At 41.0% G+C, this 22,311-nt stretch overlaps 2 protein-coding genes across 2 annotated transcripts; both read right to left on the reverse strand.

Moving 5' to 3' along the window:
* Window positions 1-188: 188 nt before the first annotated feature.
* asah1b (N-acylsphingosine amidohydrolase (acid ceramidase) 1b) lies at window positions 189-5,238 on the reverse strand. Its single transcript, XM_080464196.1, has 14 exons — window positions 5,091-5,238; window positions 4,920-4,966; window positions 3,520-3,610; window positions 3,344-3,430; window positions 3,178-3,256; window positions 3,024-3,098; window positions 2,897-2,942; window positions 2,660-2,804; window positions 2,502-2,556; window positions 2,330-2,411; window positions 1,365-1,496; window positions 957-1,080; window positions 808-864; window positions 189-715 (listed from the first exon to the last, which is right to left on the reverse strand). Exons 1-14 carry the CDS (start codon window positions 5,157-5,159, stop codon window positions 626-628), a joined length of 1,179 nt encoding a protein of 392 aa, XP_080320322.1. The 5' UTR covers window positions 5,160-5,238; the 3' UTR covers window positions 189-625.
* A 2,116-nt stretch (window positions 5,239-7,354) lies between these two features.
* On the reverse strand, window positions 7,355-20,084 carry frg1 (FSHD region gene 1). Its single transcript, XM_080464197.1, has 9 exons — window positions 19,950-20,084; window positions 18,619-18,683; window positions 18,295-18,417; window positions 15,177-15,234; window positions 14,715-14,829; window positions 11,344-11,448; window positions 11,050-11,141; window positions 7,876-7,986; window positions 7,355-7,511 (listed from the first exon to the last, which is right to left on the reverse strand). Exons 1-9 carry the CDS (start codon window positions 20,006-20,008, stop codon window positions 7,475-7,477), a joined length of 765 nt encoding a protein of 254 aa, XP_080320323.1. The 5' UTR covers window positions 20,009-20,084; the 3' UTR covers window positions 7,355-7,474.
* Window positions 20,085-22,311: the final 2,227 nt, after the last annotated feature.

The following is a 22,311-nucleotide window of genomic DNA, read 5'->3' on the forward strand; positions in this document are numbered from 1 at the left end:
GAAAAAAACCCCCAAAACATTCATATACTGTCCTCTTTCCCACAAACTTTGCATTATTGAAATGTTTCAGCAAAAAAATAAGTTTGCAGAGGAACTGCAACATTCCATTCAGACTGCACGGGACACAGAAGCCTTCTGGAGAAGTCTACACTCACTCGCCACAGCAGAACAAAACTTGGAAGCAGAAGTAAAACTAAATTAGAAATTTTATTAACCAAAGTTTACAAAGAGAACGAGAGGAAGCAGTCAGCATATCTAGAGTGCAATGGTCAGTTCAGTACAATTTCACGGTTGTGAACCAGTAAGTTTTTATTACAACACAGAAGAAGATCTGGAGTTAAGCCGGATTCTCAGGGTTCCCTAAGCCCGTGTTGAGATTCACTGGTGGCTTCATTCTGCAAATATCACAAATAGAAGCACAGTTTTATAAAAACAAAAACGTAAAACATTTGGAGGTTTGATTCCTTTTCTCTCAGGAAACAGTCCCGGGTTCAAGTTTCTCAACCGTCCATGTGACGTCACAGTTACACATACAGGATCAGGTGATTATTAGTTTGCTGTGTAAACACTTAAAGCTTTGAGGTTCTTCCCGAGATAAGCGGAGCAGCTGTCCGTGCTGGGAGGATCACCAGGGCATGCAGGGGTTCGGACAGTCCCGGATGTACGACTCCAGTTTGCCTTCTGATACTTGCATGAGCGTGGTGTACGTGGTCAGCTGCCAGGACACGGTAAAAACAAAACAATTACACGTCAGTGTTGAACACAAATGGCCTTGTAAGTCTTGAAATCTGTCCTCGAGAAGCTCACCTTATTTAAAACTGGTTTGGTGGAGAGCACGTCGTACATGGTATTCAGTGATATTTTCTAGGAAAAAGCAAAACGAATTTAAGACCTGAAAGCATAAAACACATTCCCAGAGCGAGGAATCCGGAGATGTGGGGGTCGAAGGTGCTCACGGTCTGTGTGGTCCGGTCCATGCACTTCATGGCCGGAGTCCTTCGATCGTCCAGGAACAGAGGCTCCTTCCAGTGGTCGTAGTTTGTCTCCAGGACGTACCAGCGGTTAAGCTTCAAGTCAATCCTGAGAAACCGAAAGCAAATTACAATCTTAACATGTGACGCCCAGCTGCACCGAACCAGAACGTAATCAGGTGATCTGAAACCGGATCCTCCCGACTCAACAGTTTCACCAGATAACCACGAGGAGAGGCGAACCGCCGCGACTTCTGATCGACTTCTATCACGACTACACGGGGTGTTTGGTGTTGCTCAGGTCAGACACAAGGTTTGTTCAGCACATCGATACGACAGAGTCTCTGCGGCTCTCGACGCGTTAAGATTGTGAACTGAAGCTGTGGTTCTCACTCCAACACGTCCAGGCTGAGCTGTCTGGACCGGGTGATGATGCAGCCCTGCCCGGTGCGGTTTCCCCCCAGGATGAAGTAGGCAGGAGCGAGCAGCTCGGTCTGAGCAAGGCGAGTTTTGGCCTCCTCGTAGCTACAGCGAGAGCAAGAAACACACCGTCAGGTTGGTTTAAAAAAAAACAAAAACAAAAAAAAACTAAAGACATCAAGCAGTGTTTTATCATGCACTGCAACACAAGAGAACCGTCCAAACAGTTTGAAATGAACATTTAAAATATGGTTGACCAATGGTCCACACAGTGTGGTTCTTAAATTAAGCCAAGTGCATGTAAAAATCATCATCATAAGTGTTTTATCACTTCTACAAATTTACATAAACTAAAAAGTTGTGGGCATTTTTTTTAAGTTTTCATTTGGATAATTAAGGGTTCACAATAATTTATTAATTATAATATTTTTTGGAGATGCTGTACATTTGATTTCCATGACTAGAATTATAAAAAGAAAACAAAATATTCTGTATGCATCTTGTTCTGCACAAAGATGTCGGATAAAAGACTGTTTAAGGTTTAATTTGATGTCATTATCATGACAGAAAGCGACATTAAAGGTTGCAGACGATGAATGCATTTTGAAATATCTCCTTTGTATTTGATGTAAAGATTTCCATCACCTTGTGGTTAAAACTCTTCACACTAATGGAAATTAACTTTGCCTGGGATCTTTTTTTAAAAGCATACAGAATGTACTTGCAGTCAGATTAAGTGAGAATTAAATGATTCGTGGATGTAGAACCTGTATCTAAAAAAATCTGTTGAACACCCCCAAACCAGTATTTATGCGTTAAAAAAAAGAAAACAAAATCAATGCATCGTGTTTCAGTGTGTCGCAAAAAGACTGGCTGCACTTTGCCACCAAGAATAAGACGTTAATGACGCAGCGAGGAGCTTCACGGAGGAAATTTACCTCCTTGCAGTTTCGAGGACAGAGCGAGTGAGAAAACTCATCCACATCCCGTCTCTCTGTCCCAGGATCCACTCCAAGATTCCTGCACGGGTCCAAACGTTGACGTGTTCATGAAAACACGTCCTACATCTATAGAGAGTCTAATAGCAGAGGGAAAGTAGGAATCGCTCACCGATGTATCCTCCGTCCAGGCTGAAGCGTTCGTTCATAGTCAGAGTGAAAATGTGCTGCAAGGGGGGGGGGTCGAATTATGTCTCATATCCAAAAATCTAAACAACCGAAAAGTGACTATGTTTTATTCAGACTGTGTCATCACACTGAAGGACTCACAGGCTTGATGCCGGTCAGCATGCCAACGTATCCGGCGAAGTTTGTGGACTTGAAGACCGTCTGGTTGTTCCTTGTGAAGTCGAGGTTGACCACCAGAGGCTTCAGCTTCTCACTGATGATCCACGACTTGTTTTTCACATCCCAGCTGTGAGGAGGAACGTTTTTTATATTATTTTTTACCAATCTGAGATAAACCTTGGTAGAGAATAATGATCAATCAATCAATCAACTCCTTACCCCATAAACAGGCCAAAATCCAAATTCCTGCCATGGAAGAGGTTTCCTGTCAAAATGCAAAGCCAGAAACGATTCAGTGCTTGTTGTGGATTTTATTTCAGAGGATGTTACATTCTTCTGCGCTCACCTTTATCGTCCTCTGCAACGACTGACGTGCAGACAGTGAACACCTCATAAAAGATGTTAAACAAGACGACTTCCCCTGAATTACAAAACAACAAACAACTCAAGTCAGCATTGATCTTGGTACCCGGAAAACTTTGTATATTGTTTGTTTTTACCGAGAGGAATCCCAGACGCTGCTGCGATTCCTTTGATTTCTTCTCCGAAGGGGTCCGGGAGCGTGTTCACCATTAAAGGCTGCGGCACGTGACAAAAGCACAACGCAATTACAACGACCTGCGACAACAGAAGCTCACCTCGGGCTACAGCCGGCCCCTCTCTCACCAGCGCGATGTCCACCAGCTCGACCAGCCTCCCGCTGGGAACAAACGCATAGGCCAGTTCTTTGATGGCTTCCATCATGTTGACCAGCTGAACAGACGGAGGTCGTGTCAGAGGAATAAGAAGGAAGTGACATTTGTGGAAAACCCGAGTCGTACGGGACCAAGCAAAGCTCTTACGTCGGCTTTCTTCTCGGTGATCAGAGCCGTCCATCTCTTGCTGGGCGGCAAGTCGAGGTCCACCGTGTGCCAACCGACGGCCGATCTGAACCTGACGAGGAAGGACCGACAGGTTTCTAACATTTCAGCTTCTAAACGCTGATGGTCTCATAAAACCCGGCGCCAATGAGTCTTATGCCAGGAGACAGTCGGTTTATTCCCCCTTTGGAAGGCACATGCATTTGTGGGACAGAATAGAATAGAACTTTATTGTCACTCTGTAGCAATGTGGAATTAATGAAATCTAAATCTGTGGAAAAGACTAAAGTATTAAATATTGAAAATCAGGACTGGGAAGTATAAACAAAGTCTTTATAAAAGTAGTGCAATATGACACGCTGTGCAAATTGAGCAGCAGGGTGACGTTGGTGAGTTATGCACATGAAAAGCTTACTCTCTGCTCATCTCAAACAAATTATTTAACTTTTGTTGCTTATTTAATGCCGTTTCGTAGCTTCCTCAGGACCAGGCGGACCGTGTCCTCCCATCCATCACCAGGTTTTGGAGGTAATCTCTGATACACCTTGCTGTAGGGGACAGCTTTGTCTTCTCAGAGGACAGTTTGGGCCTAGATTGCGGTAAAATGTAATTACCACTGCTCGACAACCTTCAAGAGCCCCCAATGGTGGTTCGGCGGATAGGGCTCTCGCCTCACAGCGAGACGGTCTGGGTTCAAACACTGGCCGGGCCTTTCTGTTTGCATGTTCTCCCTGCGGTACTCCAGTTTCCCCCCCACAGTCTAAAAACGTGTATGTGAGGTTAACTGGTGACCCTGAATTGCCTCAAGGTGGACTGGCAAGCTGTGCAGAGTGTACGCTGTACGCTGGGATTGTCTCCAGCGACCCTGCACGGGACAAAAGGGTGTTAAAGATGGACAGACATCATTCAACCTGGAGAAGAACCAATCAGACTGATGATTGTCAGAACCAGAAGCTCAAAATAAGAATCGATAGAGAGAGCAGAATAGGACGTTTGGCATTATAAGAGCAGATGTGGCAAATATGCAATTTACTGGCATGAATTAAAACATTTACATACTTCTGCTTTCAAAAGCGGTGAAAGGAGGAAGAAATGAAACAAGAAAATCCCCACTTTCATCACCCTTCATAAGCAAGGGTCATATTTGAATATTTTAATGACAATCAGCAGTTTTCGTTCTTTTTTTTTTCATTGTAGTCTCCTTAACGTGATACAGTACTTTTTTTTATTTTTATATCTAAGTCAGAGAAAGAAAAGCATCAGACTGATTTTCATGATACAGATCTGTGAGTCAGAAGTTTCATAACTTTAACTCAGCAAGTGTAACTTTCTCTTGCATTATTTCTTTATTCTTCCACAGTGACAAGACTGACGTAACTCACGTGGGGCCGTTGGGAGGATACATGTCTGTCCGGCAGTCTTCTGTAAACTGAACAAACATGGGAATGAAAGCAGGAGCTGCTCTGAGGGACACGATGTGACTTCATGAGTGAAACAACACGCTGAAATGCTACACACAGAAACCAGTAAAACTCTGCAGAAATGTCACTTACCGGCGGTATGAACTGCGCAGACGTGACGGATAATAAAGCCGCAAGAATAAAAACAGCAGGATGACCCATTTTTGTGGGATTTGAGAGAAGCTGTCGGGACTGAAGGTTTGTTGTTACATCAAGTTAAAGGCGGAAGTTGCTTCTGTTTACCTCGTGACGGCGAGTCCACTTTTATTCGAGAGGGGGGGTTTACGTTTCTAAAAAACATAAATATCAAACAATCCATGTCCAAATACAAACAAGGTAGATAAAAGTCATTGATTAGTATTCAAATAAAAAAATAAAAATGATTCATCTCCGCTACATTGCTGATAAAGTTCAAAACAATTTACTAAAATATAACACACGCCGCAAGTTGACTGTGTTAGTGGTTGTTTCCATGTAGCCACGTGACTCCTGCCATTCTGTTTAAACAGTGTCTAAATATGTTTGACAATCTTACCGAGCGACTACTTTTGGTTTATTATCAGTTATCAGGAAAACCGCAGCTTTATACAATAAACGAGCTGATGAGAACAGAACTGTGCTTTTTTGGGGGTTTGGATCTGTTATACTATTTAAATAGAATAGAATAGAATAGTCCTTTATTGTCACTCTGTAGCAATGTTAATACACAGTGTTACCAGCAGTGAAAAGTTGTGACTGTAAATGATTGCATACTATGCAGCAGTGTTGTTATTTTACATTTCATTCTCAGTGGGACCAATCCCAGCAAACGATGAGGGAGGGCCGAGGTGAGCAGTTCATCACAGGCCAAACACAGAGACAGACAAGCACATTCACACCCACATTCACACTGGAGTACCAGGAGGAAACCCATGTACACAAGGGGAGAACATGCAATCTTCTCCCCTGAATTTTCTTTGAATCTAATTCCATATATATATTTGAAATCCCATAAAACATGCTTTATCCACAATGGCGGAAAAGTTCATCCATTTTTTTGAACATATTTATTCATTATATTGTATTAGGAGATGGCAGTTCAAAAAAACAAGAAAGAATCAGGCATATTAAGGGTTAAGAAGTTTGATAATAATCAAGACAAGGACACATTGAATGGATGGTTTAAGCAAAATATGATCAAGATTGAAAATGAATATATATATAGTGACAACAGCTGGATTTTTAGGGGGGCTTTTAAAAGTGCTGAATAAATCAATGTTCCTGGCGTCAGGGGGGATTCAGTTTAAATGCACAGGGCAGAACAAGTAAAGGTCTGGATCCCATGGCGGTCAGACAGGCAAAGCAGGCCTGAGAGTCGTAGTGCGAGTGGTGATGTGTAGGCTGACTGGTATCCATGAGCGAGGCTGTAAACGGTCTCGAATGTGTGAAGCAGGATATTAAAGTCATTCCTGCGTTTGATAGGAAACCAGAAAAGCCAGCTGGAGGACAGATGTGATGTGACTGATGGATGAAGTCCGAGTGATGCAGCGGAGTTCTGTTCTGGATCAACTGGATTGTGAGCGGGAGACCAAAGATAAAGGATGTGCAGTGATCCCAGCAGGATGTAGACCAGAATGAAACCAACCGGTCAGTAAGAGACCTGTACCAGGTCAAACGGGGCTGCGTGGCGGTGAAATGGTTAACCCTCTCACCTCACTGTGAGAATTTCAATTCCAGTATAGACTTTGGGTTTTTATGGGTTAAAGTTCAAGATATTGAGTCATCTTAATTTCTCTCTGAGACAGATATTCCTGAGAAAATGGAAAAACAAAACATTGTTGTATTGGTGTACGATATAATTTAGATGTTTAATACATCTCTTATCATTTTCTTTGACTCTGTGGAGACTTTACAATCCATTTGAAGATGTCTGAATGTTTTGTGGGACATTTGCAGGTGAAACAGCTGGATCCTCATGGCCTCTTGACAATCCCACTGGAGGGTAGAGTTTGCGTTACATCGCGAAGGGGAACATACCAACTCCCTCATGCATCTTTATGCCCACTGTCAAACTGACTCCGTCCTTCTGTAAGTAAACAAGACAATTCTGACCTTTGATAAAAGCCAGTTTGTAGACGAGTACTACCCACTCAGGTATAATTGATCAAATGTCTCGCAGAGCAATCTGTCCTCATATAGAACTATCAAATGTTGTAAAGGCATTTAGTATGACAAACACAGCTCCTCCCAAGTAAAGACAAGTCCTGGTTAATTATTTACACTAAGTAGGCCACTGGGTCACATGAATTTCATAAATGTCAATAAAAAGATTAGAGTGATCTGGGTGTGGAAAACAGAAGCAAACCAGTGAAACTGACTGGAATAGGAAAAGTTTATTCCAAATATAAAAAAGAAAAAGAAAACAAAACACTGAAGAATTACATGTCCAGGATCAAATTTATAAAATCCAGACTGTTACAACGAACTGGCAGCAATCTTCATTTGCAGTATCTGTCTGCTTTCATTTTGCTTCTCCTGGAAGAAAAACACAGAAACAACTTGGAATCAGATTTAGTTTTGTCAGTTTGATCAAACTATTATAAATATTTTAGTCCCTAAAAAGGGACAGCTGGAGTCCACTTTCCCACTAATCTCAACAGCACCTCTTCACAACCAAATAATGAGATGATCAAGTCCTTGTGGCGAGTCGCGGACCTCATGCTGCATGTCTTTGATGTCATTCACTTTCAGAACTTTCCTTCAGGAGAATCTGCTCCATTGATCTTAAATAACTTTGTTTATAACGGTTTTACTGAGAGAAGCCAACATTTAATGGAGAGTGCTCCTAAAACACCTACAAGCCTTCGACTATAAATACATAAAGAGCTTATTTTCACACCTGTCAAGCAGAGCTTCGTGAAATTTCCCATCCGTTCTGGCTCTCTTCAGCGAGGAGGAGTCTCCCTCGTTAACCCTGAGCCGCCGGTCTTGAAAACTCTGAAACTTCTTCCTGTAATTCAATCAGAAACAAGAGGAGGGTTATGAAAGGGATGAAAACAAAGCACACTAAGTGTTTTGTTGTTGGCAAACAGAAGAGCTGGTCTTCATACAGGACAGGACAGGATTCCCAAGTCTGAAGTGATGCAGGCTAATTTCATGCTGGTAGAAGTTGATAGGGGAAAAACAAACTTCCAAAAAGTCAGTATATGTTACACCAGAGGTGACACACTTACTTCAGTTCAGGGAATACACACATAATTCATTATATATACCACTAACTTGCAAATTGTTCTCTTGTTTTAGAGAAATTATTTAATTAAAGCCACGTGGAAATATCTGGAATTTCTGCAGTTAACGACCTTTCTCTTATTTATACACTTCGCATTTTCATTAACATTGGCCAGACTGAACACGCCTGCATGTTTGACACCCTTGTGCTATGCAGTTATTTACATATTTAGTAGAAGGACGTTTTACTGGGAACAGCAAAATGTAACTTTTATTGTCCAGGTGTGCTTTTAAACAAGCCTTTAAAAGCAGGCTGGCACAGTAGCATCACACTGTGTGAGGAGGGCATAAACATGATAAATATTGCTGGAACACTTTCAAAATAATCTCTTAGTTTAGCATGAGACACTTTATATATTTAAATATCTTGTGCACAACGGGGCTATAAACAACCGAGGCACCTTGTCACAAACTAAGGTGATATCTCCTGTTTCTTCGCTGCGTCTGTATATTATGATTCCCGCGCTGTGCTCCATCTTGAAAGGCATTTCAGATGCTAAACACTACATCAAGACGCAGGCTCAAGGGCAGCTATTATTAACATGTCAGCGTGATGTGTCCCTTTCCCCAGCGTTCATCTAAAAAAAAAATAATATAGAGGGAAAAAGAACAACAACAAAAAAGCTGCCAACCAAGAAGCAGCTTCAGACATATCGCTAAGAACTTAATAGGCCACAGACAGGCCCGTATATAAAACACTTGCAGCATCGGAAGCAAAAATGCAGTGTTGCCTGCTTTCCTATTGCAATCTGAGAGCGGACCATCAATTGTACCTCCAAGACACGGGCTCGATGAGGCGAGTGCCTGATGGCGTGATCGCCCATCCAGACGTATGATTTTGTTGTCAGAGTGCCGTCAGTGCACACGGACACGCGGCGATAATAACGGGGAAGAAATCACTGTTGTTTCTCCCAAATGGACTAAAGTGCTTTGGAGCTCATTTGAAAGAGGCTGCGATGTGTCCTGCTTAACTGTAACATGTCAAACTGTTAGCAAACTCAAAGCTTAATAATTGCCGGTGCAGCGCGACGGCGTCTGAGGAGACCGACTGCAGCAGGGATACGGACTTTCACAGGGGAATTGTGTCAACTTGTTCCGTTGCCAAGAAGTTAATGAGTCACAGAAAACAACTCCATGGACACACACAGAGACAAACAAACCAAAGAAAATGCGTGAATGGAACAGATAACACCAAATGGAAATACAATTTTATACACTTTATGTATACTGTGCTTTTAATGAAGCTTATAGATATCCTACAGTGAAAGCAGAATAAAAGTAAACAAGTGAAAAGGTTTTCTTAAACTAGTATCGAGATTATCCCATAAACGAACAGTTTCCTTTTCTTTTTTTTTTAACGTTGTCAGAAATTGTTAGGCTGGCCTTTTAAGATGTGACCTTTGAGAATATGTGAACTCATAAACACTCACAGTTTAAATACACTCAGTAACTGCGTCCAGCAGGGGAGGACAAATATGATTAAAAGCAGCCGTACTGTGGAGGACCGATCTTATCCCACTGACATCAGAACTGGAGAGTACTGGACTATTATCACAGACAAAACATATCTAGGATGTCCTAATAGGGGATTAATGAGATAAACTAAATGTATCGTCTGGAGATTTTCTTTTCTTATTCTTTTTTCAGGGAACTCATCTAATAATTGACCCGTTGGACAGACAACAATATGTTCCTATCTTACCGTCAAGAAGATTTTCCTCTTTTCTATTTAAAAGGTTCAGCTAATTTTAATTGAAATATAATGAGACAATACATATTAGCTCCCAGCATGAGGCCCATGAAAGACATTTTGCCAATAAAAAGCTAATATATGACTGTGAAAGTGCGCGTTGTGTTTGTCCAAGATGTACATTCTCGACTAATACGAGGAGAAGTGCTTCCTCTCAGCAGTGATTATCTCAGTTTAAATACGTTCAATTCAGGCCCTACAGTACGAAAGGAATCTTTTTCTGTTGTGGAAAACCTAAAGTCAGATCCCTTAATATGAGTAGATTGAGTAGATTTGTTTACGTTGATTCACAGTCAGGTCTATAAATAATTAGGACATTGACACATTCTTGTTTTAGTATCTGGAGAGACTGTGACTCACTCAGAGAGCTCAGTCTTCTGTGATATATATGACATACTGCACATATTAATGTTATGATGATAATGGTGATAAACTTGCGATATATTGTGCAGCCTCACCAGTGACCAATCAGTGTCTATTATTGATGGAACAGATCAAATGTATAAACTCACAATTTATTTTATCTTTGTATTGGTAGTGCAATTACTCTCGGTCTGTTAAAAAGACCAGATATACAACATGTGAGGTCATTTCCATGTGGTTCAATTGTTTACAGGCGTCTCCACTGCATGTCAGAGTAACTTGATCAGTAGGTAAACTCGCTGCCCTTCAAGGATATCTTTACTTATCACAACATGTTTGCCTTAAAAATCCTAATATTCTAAGTGCAGCTGTTTCACAAATGAAGGAGAGTAACAACTATATCTACAGAGATGTTATAACACTCTGCAGTGCAGTAAAAGCACTTCAGTACAGCCTGTCCTCAATCTCTTAATCAGAATGTGCTTTTGAAAAAAAAAAAAAGCAACAACTTATAATTTACTCTTAAACTGCACATTAAGTGCAGCACAAGAACGTCCAGTAAACACAGTGGACACTTAATTATAACATTGTATGCAGAGAGAATCCAGCGCGGGCTGTCTTCATTTATGTACTAAGAGCACCCTGCAGTACTAAACCGTGGAGGTTACGTACACATAGTTGACCTCGCAGGATTTCACGTTGCCCCTGTCCTCATCCGCGATGTCGTCTTTATGCTTGACCTCTCGCTCCGCGCTGGTCCGAATCTGCTCGTCATTCACGGTGAGACGGGAACAAGAACAGAGAACCGTTGTGCATTAAATATCAATACCTTGAACTCCCTGAAGTGAGGTCACAAACATTTCCCCCCTTTCTACCGCTGCAGGCGGATCCCCACAGAGTTTGCGTGCTTAAAGGAATCAGAGGATTAACACGCGACCTTATGGAGGAACACAATTTACGCATCACCTTCACCATCTCGCCATCCCCCGCCGCCTTGTTCTTCGCCTCGATGTCCCCACCGTCACTGTAGGAGATGAAACAGCTATTTGCTGCCATGAGAGCCATTCTGCCCTGGAGCAACACAGACGGAAAACAGGAGAGGAGGCAGTAGATTAGATAGAATTGCACAGGGATTGGTTGTTGTTACAGGCATGAGAGGTTGCCTGATATTTGATGTAAAAGTGTCTCAAGGTTGCACCGAGCTGGTTGTTTATATTTTAAACAAACAGGACGAGGAATGTGCTACAGTGATATGGTGGATGCATTCTGAATAATGACTTATTTGCTCATAGCCGAAGCTAAATATTAGCTCTCATGAGTTGTGCTGGGAAAAGAAGGGGACACGAACGAGGAATAAACTTCAATATTTCCCTGTTGCAAGACCTGAATATAAAAAAATCTAACATACCGTAATTTCCAGACTACAAGCTGCTACTTTTTTCCCATGTTTGAACCCTGCAGCTTAAACAATGATGCTGCTAATTTATGGATTTTTAACAGGTTAATGAGCTTCATGCCACCAGTACATGGATGATGCGTTCAGGTGCATCACGTAACTCTGACCTTTCTTTCTTTCTTTTTAAGTTTGGTGGTTGCGGCTTATATTCAGGTGCGCTCAATCGTCTTGAAATTACGGTACATTGTTTGATGAGGTGTCTGGAAAACCAAAACCATGTCCTGTCGCTTTTCTTTTAACTACAGTGGCAAAAAACAGCTTTTAAAATTTTACATATCAATTTTTAATCACAGAAAAACAACTTAATTTTTAAATATTACTTTCTAGATTGTGTATTATAATATCATAACACAACAGTAGATGAGCCCATTTATGCATATTACAGTGTAGTACCCACAGTGTAGTACCCATAGTGTAGTACCCACAGTGTTGCCTTTAAAAAGAGCAATATGAAGTTTTCACACAGTTTGAGTTTCAGTCATGCATATTTTAAACCCAAAGTATGAGCAGCTGACCCGTAAAACATTAAACACTTTTGCACCTCACTGAGTAACTGCCTGCATTTTTTTTATTCAAATCAGGGTCGCGGCGGCACTGGAGCCAATCCCATCTGACTACTGGCAGGAATCACCCTGGACAGGTCAGCATCCATCACAGGACAAACACAGAGAGACAGACAATCAAACCCACGAGTCACCAAGCCTTCAATGGATGTTCCTGGACTGCGGGAGGAAACTGAGACATTTCGCCAAGTGTGTGACGTGTGTGTGAGTTTTCACTCCAGTCTGTTTTTGCTCTAAGTTATTAGAAATAAAGGCCCTCGCTCATTGTTGCACTTTGTCCTCCATATTCAAGAGGCAGCACTCCTCATCAGGCGCCAACACAATGTGCCATTTGTCCATTTAGACAAAACGCCGCAACTAATTACCAATAGAAATGCAGCAGGAAATGACACGTGACGAGTAACTTGTTTTTGATGCGCCGCACCAAAGCAAGTTACTTGATTCTCAAGGAGATAAAATGATGTACTTCAACATTCTCCATCTATTTCACCCAAGATTTGTCCCTTCACTTAAGGCTATTAGAACAAATTTTTCATTCGTTTCACTCATATATACCAACATCATGTTGCCAATTCTACTGTTGTACCCAAAGTTTATATAATACACATTGCCCAGTTTAGCCGTTAATTAACTTAAATTTGAAATTTTCGGTATCGAAGGCAGCAGAGTGACTCACTGCGACATATAGTGGTTCAAAGTCGTATTACCATACAGAGAATCATGTTTTAAATGGATAACGCAATGTTTTTGAGACAATATTTTATTTCTGAATAAACTTTGAATATCTTAAGCTGCGGATACATTTCGCACTTTTACATTTTCTCAACGTTTTAACTACCAAAACTATTTTTGACATCATGCTTGAAATGACTAACAACATAGCGGAGTAACAATGTGCTCATAAAAAGGCACCATTAGGTTTATATTGCTGTATTTTTAACAAAATGTCAACACAAGCTGTTTGTTTTCCCCTAAAAACAAATTTAAGCAAAGTGTCTCTTCAGATTTTGAAGCCAGGCAGTAAAGGGACCAAGACGCTGTACTCAAATGAAACTCCAGCACCAGAATCCCTCTAGTGTTTGTTTCTAATTGCCTTCATTATCACATTGGCTGCCAACAAAGCTACAATAAAATCATTATCTGTGTCATTCTAATCAAGAGGCCTTCAGCAGTTAGTCTGGCTTACATACAAACTCTAGTAAAGTCCAATTAAAATCATCACTATAACGTTAAAAAAATAATTCGGTTTGTGTGTGTTTATAGAGTCTATATTAGGATAGAGATGATTAAATGACATTGAAAATGAAAGAATTCCTGGCACTAAAATTACTGCATTCGACTGCAGAGGAAGAAATAAATAAGGATCCTAAACAGAGAAAAATGACTGCCCACACACTGGGACTCTTTAAAGAACCAGAAACCAATAAGGAAGAAAATTTTCTATATTCTGGAGGTGAAAACCTTGAACTGCCTCACTTCTGTCAGCAGCTGCAGACCATCGACAGCAAAACTACCAGAGAGAGGAGCGGCTTCCATCCTCGCCCTTTAATATTCCCACTCTCATTCCAGTTACTACAGCCGACTTCAAATCTGTGAGACAAATCACAATTACATTAATATGCATGAGGTACTTAATTATTGCCTGCTGCACCACATAGATCTGCGTTTCCATGTTCTCCATGTGCATGGGTTTTTCCTCCCACTGTCCAAAAACATGCATTTGAGGTTCACATTGTGACACTGATTTTAAGTTTGAAGTGAAACATGCATACCGACACACGCAAAGCCTTCTCTATATGTTTCTGTCCAAGTCCTGGTCCAAGTTTAGAGATGGACCAACAGAGCAGTACCACTAGTCACCAGTGGAGGCAGCGTTGAGACAGAAGTGAATCGAAGAACAAGTGTTTGGCGGGATGTGTGACGTGCTACTTGTAATACAGCTTCTGATTGCTCTTCTTTCTCAATATCAACATTATTGCGACCTCTTGCCACCATCACGTTACTTAAAATTCTTGATATTTGACAACATTTGGCACTCAATCGATCTCGGGTCGATTTGGTGCCAAGTGCTCACTACAATGCATTGGACCAGTGGATGTTTAAATTATTTGAAGTGCAGGTATCTATTTTAGCAGAAATGAGCCTTTTAGTGAGATGAAGCAGTATAGAAGATGGATGGATGTAAATTACATGCACATTGTCTGAGATATTCATCTGGTTTTAGAACCCGATCATCTGTGAAATAGGGGGATATTATCATTCTTGTCTAATCTTTAAAACTTTTAGTGTGTATGAGAAACATTTGGCTCTTTACTCACATCCTGAAAGACCGGTTCCCATTGTTCCCTGGCGCCAATGGCATCGGAGCGCCCCACCACCATACCCTCAGAGTTGATGCCCAGGTACTTTCCATACCCAGATTTTAAGGCTATTCTGAAAAAAAAAAAGAAAAAGAAAAAAAACAGCAGACAAACAGTGAATCTCTGAAATACTCATCTAAAATTCAAAACATGCTTCCTGGGGAATGTTTTCCTTCATGATAAGAAAAGTTCAATAATGTGAGTGTGTGAATCGGAGATGCATCTCTGAAACTAATGAATACAAAATAGCTCTATTACAGGCGGCATATCTTCAGGGATTGATAGTCCGCGGCTTGGTAAATTACTTGTGTACATCTAGACAGCACAAACAGATCTGTAATATAAAATATAAAAACTGGGGTAATAAATCCACTGGTGAGGGACTCGGCTACAATGTGCACTTTGTCTTGGCGCACTCACCGCGAGTCGGTGAGCTTGATGGCAGTAAACTGCTCAGGAGGATCTGGGCCTTCATCATCTGAAAAATACGATGTTTACTTTGAAAACACTTTGTAGTTAGGACAGCAGTTCCTAAGTGTTCTAGTTATATTCCATTGTGTGGATTTTTAAAGATGGGTTTGTCTAACAGCTGTTAGTGTAAACACAACTCCGCAATCACATTTATTACAGTTACTACATCCGACTTCAATCAAACATAACTAAATGATGTGAGCGGCATCGACTGGCCTTAAAGCTTGTGGCTGTTGAGATATTATAGTACCCATCGAGTTACAAACCTTTACTATAACCTATACCGATAACTCTATTCCGTTAGTTCTAGTAGAAAATACAACTAAATACCCTGAAACTTAACAGTTATTAAACATTTAAAACAATATGGCAGAAATAAGCTGAGATTTTCCTTGAGAGATAAAAACCTGCCCTATTGCCTCTCAGACATGGAGATGGTACCAAACCCCGATGGTAGGGTTTGATGCTACTGCTGGTTCTCTCACAATAATGCGGGGAGCATTCAACACCGCATCACATATTTCTCCTCTTAAAGCTGCAGAACTATGCCATAGCATAATTTCCTTAATTGGGAAAGTGCATTAATTTGCCCACAGAAGTCTCTGAGGTTAAATAACATGGTATTGTTGCCAACACTTCAGTTTTGTATAACATATTCTATTATTGGAACAGTGCGACTCCTAGTGGACAGATCATGAACAGGAGTTACTTTAGTAAAAAAAAAAACAATCTGTTCATGTTGCACATGTTTGACAGCTATCACATGTGTAGATTATCAGTGTGCTATATATAATAGAATAAATTGAACTGGAAGATCAATGACCACAAAATCTGTATGAAATATAGCCTCTTTATCAAAACAGCTTTGTAAGTCAAAATATTCCATGATACACCATTTCTTTTGTCATATTTTGAATAGTTAAAATTTTTTAAAATACAGAATTGAGCATCTAATCAATCACTGAGAACAACCGTGTGCCGTCATTAAAACGTACATAATTTCTTCTTTCATCAAGGTCTCTTTAAAACTTGCTTCAAGTTTCACTAATGCATTCCTATAATTAATAATGTAAAGCCTCTGGCGATGCAGCGCCGTCCTGATCTGGGTTCACTTCACCGGCAGTGAAACATTGCCATTAACATATGGAGGGAACTGTCATGTTGCACTAAATTGCTTTGTTTTACGGTGAGGTCTCATGAGGTGATCTTAATTTCATAAAACGCTGAACAGTGGCCCGGGGGCCCACTTTGAGAAGTTTTCCATCAAGGTTTCAGGGAACTTTGGAGAGTGTCATTCTGGCTTCCGGTCATTGTAGGAGAGTTTGAGATATCAGCCAGGAAAGCATGAATGAAGCACAGGTAGAATTACACCGCCGGGTCAAAAGGCTGATTATCTTTGGAGTATGAGAGTGAGGCTCTCTGAGGAGCAGGTTTCCTCAGACTTGCAGGTGAATGTGAGCATTTCTACAGATTTCTAAAAGGATGAATCATCCACAGTTTGGCGTCTGTGCAGAAGGGGGGAAGAAAAAAAAAAAAAAAAAAACGAGCTAAAGAGGGGAAAATCTCTAATCTCGCCTTCTATACTGCTGGTTGGTGTCCTCTTTCATCTCATAGAAATGGGCTTATGTGCATGCAGAAGATGTGGGGCCACTAAGGGAATTGGGATGTTTCAATCTCCCGGCCGTTTTCACCGGTTCTCCCGTAACGTGGGCTGAATTAATTGTTAGCAGTGTCTCTTTCCGGGCAGACTGTTTCAGCGAGCGCTGCTCTCCTTCAGAAGTGCCTGAAGGCAGAAATGAGTGAAATCTCGAAGCTATCTCTGCCCTTCTCCTCAACTCAACCTTTCCAGTCTGGTGTCTGGATTTATGACTTAAATACTTACTGCTTTGTGGACTGAACGCAAACCCCCTTTTTATCCCCACATCACTGCAAGCAAAAAGTAAATATAACCTCAATTAAAGTTTGAAGTTCTTCATGTTTGTACGACTGTGGGATAAGTGAACACTCTGTTCAAAATTAAGACAAAAGAATAGGAAGAAATGCTGTGGAACATTTGCATTAAATCAGGCTTTATAGTTTCTCCCTGGCAAATGTCCATCTGCTTCTTCTGTATAACTGACACATTGCAGATAAGTGCTCAACATAACATGATGACTATACAAACAGATAAATACAAAATATTATGAGGCTTTTTCATAAAAAAGCTACTGTAACTGTTTCTTCTGTAACTGCACCAAACGAGGACGTGAGACGGAATACAGGGGCACAATTAAGGACTTTGTGGACCGGTGCAACCTCAACCGTTGCACCCCTGCCAGCGATCAGAGAAAGCACTTTCAGCCACAGGCTGAGTCTGAGTGAAGGACAGAAAGTCTTCTGTAGTTCCAACGGCCAATGACAGCTGTTATTAACAACCATATTATTTTGAATCGAGTGTGTTTGTGTGCTGCTGAAACAAACCAATTTTCTCTAAAGGTTCAATATAGTTCTATTCTATTCTATTCTAGTTCTGCAGGGCTCCATAAGTTCTATAAGGCAACCTCTTTAATCTTGTACACGCAGCATATTTAAATTGTTTTAAAAAGATAATTAATTTCACAAAAATCTTTTCTCTTCGCGGCTTCAGGGACTCTACGGAGTTCCTATTAGAGTTGAATTTGTTGCTTCATTTTTACTCAGTCAAATGATATACATTTGATATTATGTTCATTCTTGTTTGACAAATGTGGTGTTAGTGACCTTTAACTACTGATCACAAAAAATAATTAGTTGCTTCTGAAGTCCGCAGAAACTCCCTCCAGACATTTATGACATTTCATATAAGAAGAATGGAAGGAAAACACAATTCTACTAGTTCACGGCTGTCGCCGGCACAAAGACATATCAATTTTAGGTAGAAAACTTTAACAGAAAATGTTCTGGCTAACTGTATGGAGAAAAATTTCTTTGTTGAAATGTGTAACCTAATTAAAGTTTCCACTGTGCTGAGAAAAGGCCGGAGGCTGCATGGACTGAAACTCTCAAATAACTCAGTCGATTTCAAAATAGGTCTTTTCCCTCTACTTACCTTTGTGTGGTGCACCGAGTGTGAAGAGTCCAGTATCCAGTGCATGGATGTATGCGTTGTTCTGCATTTCTATGGCAACTGTTCCTGTAATTTCCCCAAAACCACTAATGGACCACCAGCCACCTGAACAGAATGACCCATGTCACAGTTGAAATGATGCACAGCACAAGTAAGAACTGTTTGTTTTTAAAGTACAACAACTGAGAAAATATATAACAGATTAATTATCATCTCAGGTGCCATTCTGATTAAAGACTAACAGTTGCTTTCTGGTCACATTATATACTCAGTTTAAATTACTTCAGTTAAACTTGATACACTTACCGACAATATCAGGCTTGTCCTCGTCATTTGCTTTTCTTTTCCTATCTTTGTTCTTCTTCTTTTTCCTGTGTGAGTACAAAATACGTCAAGGGACATTTTCACACGAAACGAGCTGGCCAAACATTTTAGTGCACACACACTCTGAGGCTGTAAAGGTAATTTCAGTGATCACAGATTAATTGAAATTAAAATCTACCCTCTTTTTTTTTTTTACATCATTTTGCCATTAGAGGGTTACCGCAGAGGATTTTTTTCTTCCAGTACCCTCTGTGTTATCTAGCCTCGTTCCTTGCATGGCCTCCCTCACAGCTTCCACAAACCTCCTCGCTGGCCTCTCTCTTCTTCAACCCTTCCCTACAACCTTACCACATATTGTCGCTACCATCTCTCCTACATCCATAATGAAATCGATCTTATTTCCCCCCCCAAAGTGTCCATCGTGACGTATACTCATGTTGGACACTTCGGAAGGAAAGTCCCTCTAATGTGCGTATTCCTTATCCTGTCCATCCAGCTCAGTCTCAGGTAAACTCTTGACATCCTCAGCTCTGACATTTCCAGTTCAGCATCCTGTCTTCTGGACAGTACCACTGTCTTTAAACCATAAAACATCGGTGGTCCTCACTGGGACCTGTACGTCACAGATTCCCCCTCACACTCATTTCCAATAAGTCCACCCTGTCTGGACTCCCTTCCTCTTATCTCTTTCACAAAACAAACTCAAACTTTATCACTCAGTTCTCCCAGTGAAAGGATGAAGACACTGACATTTACACCGGCGCTTTCAATTAGTGGAGTTTTCGCCAAATCACAAACAAATGTTGATCGATTGCTTTTAATCTAAATCAAAATACCACACAGCAAAGTGAAAAGTGTAACATTTTAAAGAATTGTACTAAACTACACGAGCTTACAGAGCTAACAGTTGTTTTTCCTCCTCTCTTGCCAAATTTTGTCACAGTTTCGTATGATTAACTCACTTTTCACGCAGGTGAGTCTGGATATGTCTCTGAATGACTGTTTATGTGTTCATTTCCCTCGACGTTGTTCTCGGTACACACAATGTGTTACGGTGTTTATCAAAGTTCGGAGGACAATTTTAACCTGGAGCGGTTTGCTTTTACAGCCAAAGGACAATCTGCTGAACTGGAAATTTCGTCGTGATTATAATGATCCAGAAAACAGTGAAAACAGACGCTTCTTAGTCCTTACGAGGATCTAACGTCGCCTCGCAGACTTAAGCTAATGCTACAAGAGAAACGGCCATTCGTGAACGGATCAATGTGCAGCGTCTATTCTATAATACTGCCAGGGAATGTGTATGGACTTACCCTTTGTTAAGGCCTTTCAGAACCAGTTTTGTTGATTTTACATGCGAATATTCAGCCATGAGTTCGCCGAACGTTAGCAGTTAGCTCCGACAGTAAACACGACTGTGTGTGGACGTCTACGGCAGCCGCGGAGGGACATTCAAAATCTGAGCGAAACTCGTATGACCGCACAGCATTGGAAATCAATTTGGTTAGACCTAAACATGCAAATGTAGTGATTAAATGCTACTTTAAATAACAAAATGAAAAAGAAAAAATGTAAGTTTACCTAGCATATTTGAGGGTTTTTTTTGGGAACATTTGTTGGAACAAAGCAGTAATCTTTGGACTTGTTCCGAGTTTGCCTTCTAATGAGACAATGGAAAATGGATGGATAGATTTCAATGCTTAACATTGTCTTTATTTCTATTTTCTCAAGATAACTTTTGTGTCAAGTACAACCGGAGTCTAACAAGGACATCCAATATCATCCTGTGACTAGAGTAAGCTTTAATACACAGAAAGGCATGCCAATAGCCCATATTCCCACAGGTCTGTTTGGTTTGATGAGATTTTTGAATATCTAAACGGCGAAGCTGACATTGAGAAATTAGGCATTGTTGAAACTTCATGTCATGAACGTCACTTTCTACACGTTCACCTTTGGCCATCTATCAAAAATATGTCTTAATCACAGGCGACTATAAATCATGTCAGTAGTTTCCCCTCAGTATATCAGGATCAAGGGCAGCATTTTCTCTTTTTAGTCAGTCACAACATTCACACCTACTGGAAATGTTAGATGGCCTCAGAGTCAAACCCATTAGACCCTCAAAGGAAAAAGGAATCGCCACACCATTGAAAAGGTGGGCAGGAGTGACGGAGGTGGTGACCTCCAGTGGCGGGCCTGAAAGGCCTTCTCTGCAGGCCTAAGAAAAATATCAAAATCACAGACTGACGTTGATTAGATTATGTCCATGAATACTGCTTATATGATTCCAAACTGTCGTTCCGCTTCCTCTCATAGCTTCTCCCCTGTCTGCGCCGCTTCCAGACCCGTACTTTCATATTAAAGCTTTTAACCAATCACATTTTAGCCATCACCTGTTGCCAGGGTAAAGAAATCTGCCTGAGGCCTTCACATTCAATTCTGCAGGAGTCTGCAGTGTAAAATAAGTGTCGTTGACGCTGCTGCTTCCACCAATCACATTTTGATATTGGCGACTGAGAGCATAGACATTTACGTGTATATGTCTATGTATATGTGTATATGTCTATGTCTATATACGTGTATATGTCTATGACTGAGGGCCTTCTAGAAGATGACGTCAGTATATTCAAGCCCTGCGATTGGATCATCAGAGAGTTCGCGCTCCAGCGCAAGCTGACTGCATCTGTAGCGAGCAGCACGGAAAAACCATCGCTGTGTTGATTTAAAAGCGGTTTTGTCAACCTACAATGACGAAAGGAGAAGATAAAGACATTCGTTGCCGATTTATTGTCAAAACCTTTTTCAAGATGGACTTTTCCAAGAGGTCTATGAACGCACCACAGCACTCAAGCCCACGGAGGTCCCGGTGCAATTTACTTGCGCTGACGACAACTTCCTTGGCAGGATTCAAGATAATATTATTTGCCATTATATTATTTCCAAGACCACGAAAAGCTTGTCACCCTCATCAACCCCCAGACGTTTTGGGAATAGCAGCTGCTTTTTTACGCAGCTATAGCAGAAGGAGAGACATGAACTCAAGATTTCTTTCATCGTCATAAACAGCCTTCGTGTCGCCCCAGGACGAAAAACCAGCCAGACCCGCCCCCGGGGATAAAGGTATTTATTCTGGCTACACCAGTATCTATCTGTAATGCAAAGGCTTTTTATACTGCATTTCTGCTTGGTAACATGGTTTTTGCAGCCATAAAAAAAAGTTATTGAGGGGTGGATTGAGTCAGACCAGCACTAGTGAAGGCCGAGGCCTGAAAGGCAGGGCCTGCCACTAAGCCCGGTGTCCTCATATAACTGTTCTGTTTATGCTAATGTTGCCTCATTAAACAGGAAAAGCCCAATCAAGGGCTTGTGACAGCAAGCTATAAATCATTTGCGAACACTGTCAAGAAGTAAAATAAATTAGACAGAGGGTTGTGTTATCTGCTCCCTGCAGTAAAACTCGACCAGTGAAGAGTCGACTCTATCATTCCACTTAAAACGAGTGACCGGACTCTGAGAAGGAAATGAAAAAAATAGAACAGGCCTGTAAAAACTTCAGGACCCAGTTAAACTCCTCAGCAAAGCACAAAACATGTCTCAACATACACTCCTGTGAATTGACTGAACTACATTAGTGAGAGTCCCTGGTGTTGCTGTGCTCCAGGAAAAGTTGAC

This window comes from Lipophrys pholis (genome assembly GCF_963383615.2).
Source record: "Lipophrys pholis genome assembly, chromosome: 5".
NCBI classification, from domain to species: domain Eukaryota; kingdom Metazoa; phylum Chordata; class Actinopteri; order Blenniiformes; family Blenniidae; genus Lipophrys; species Lipophrys pholis.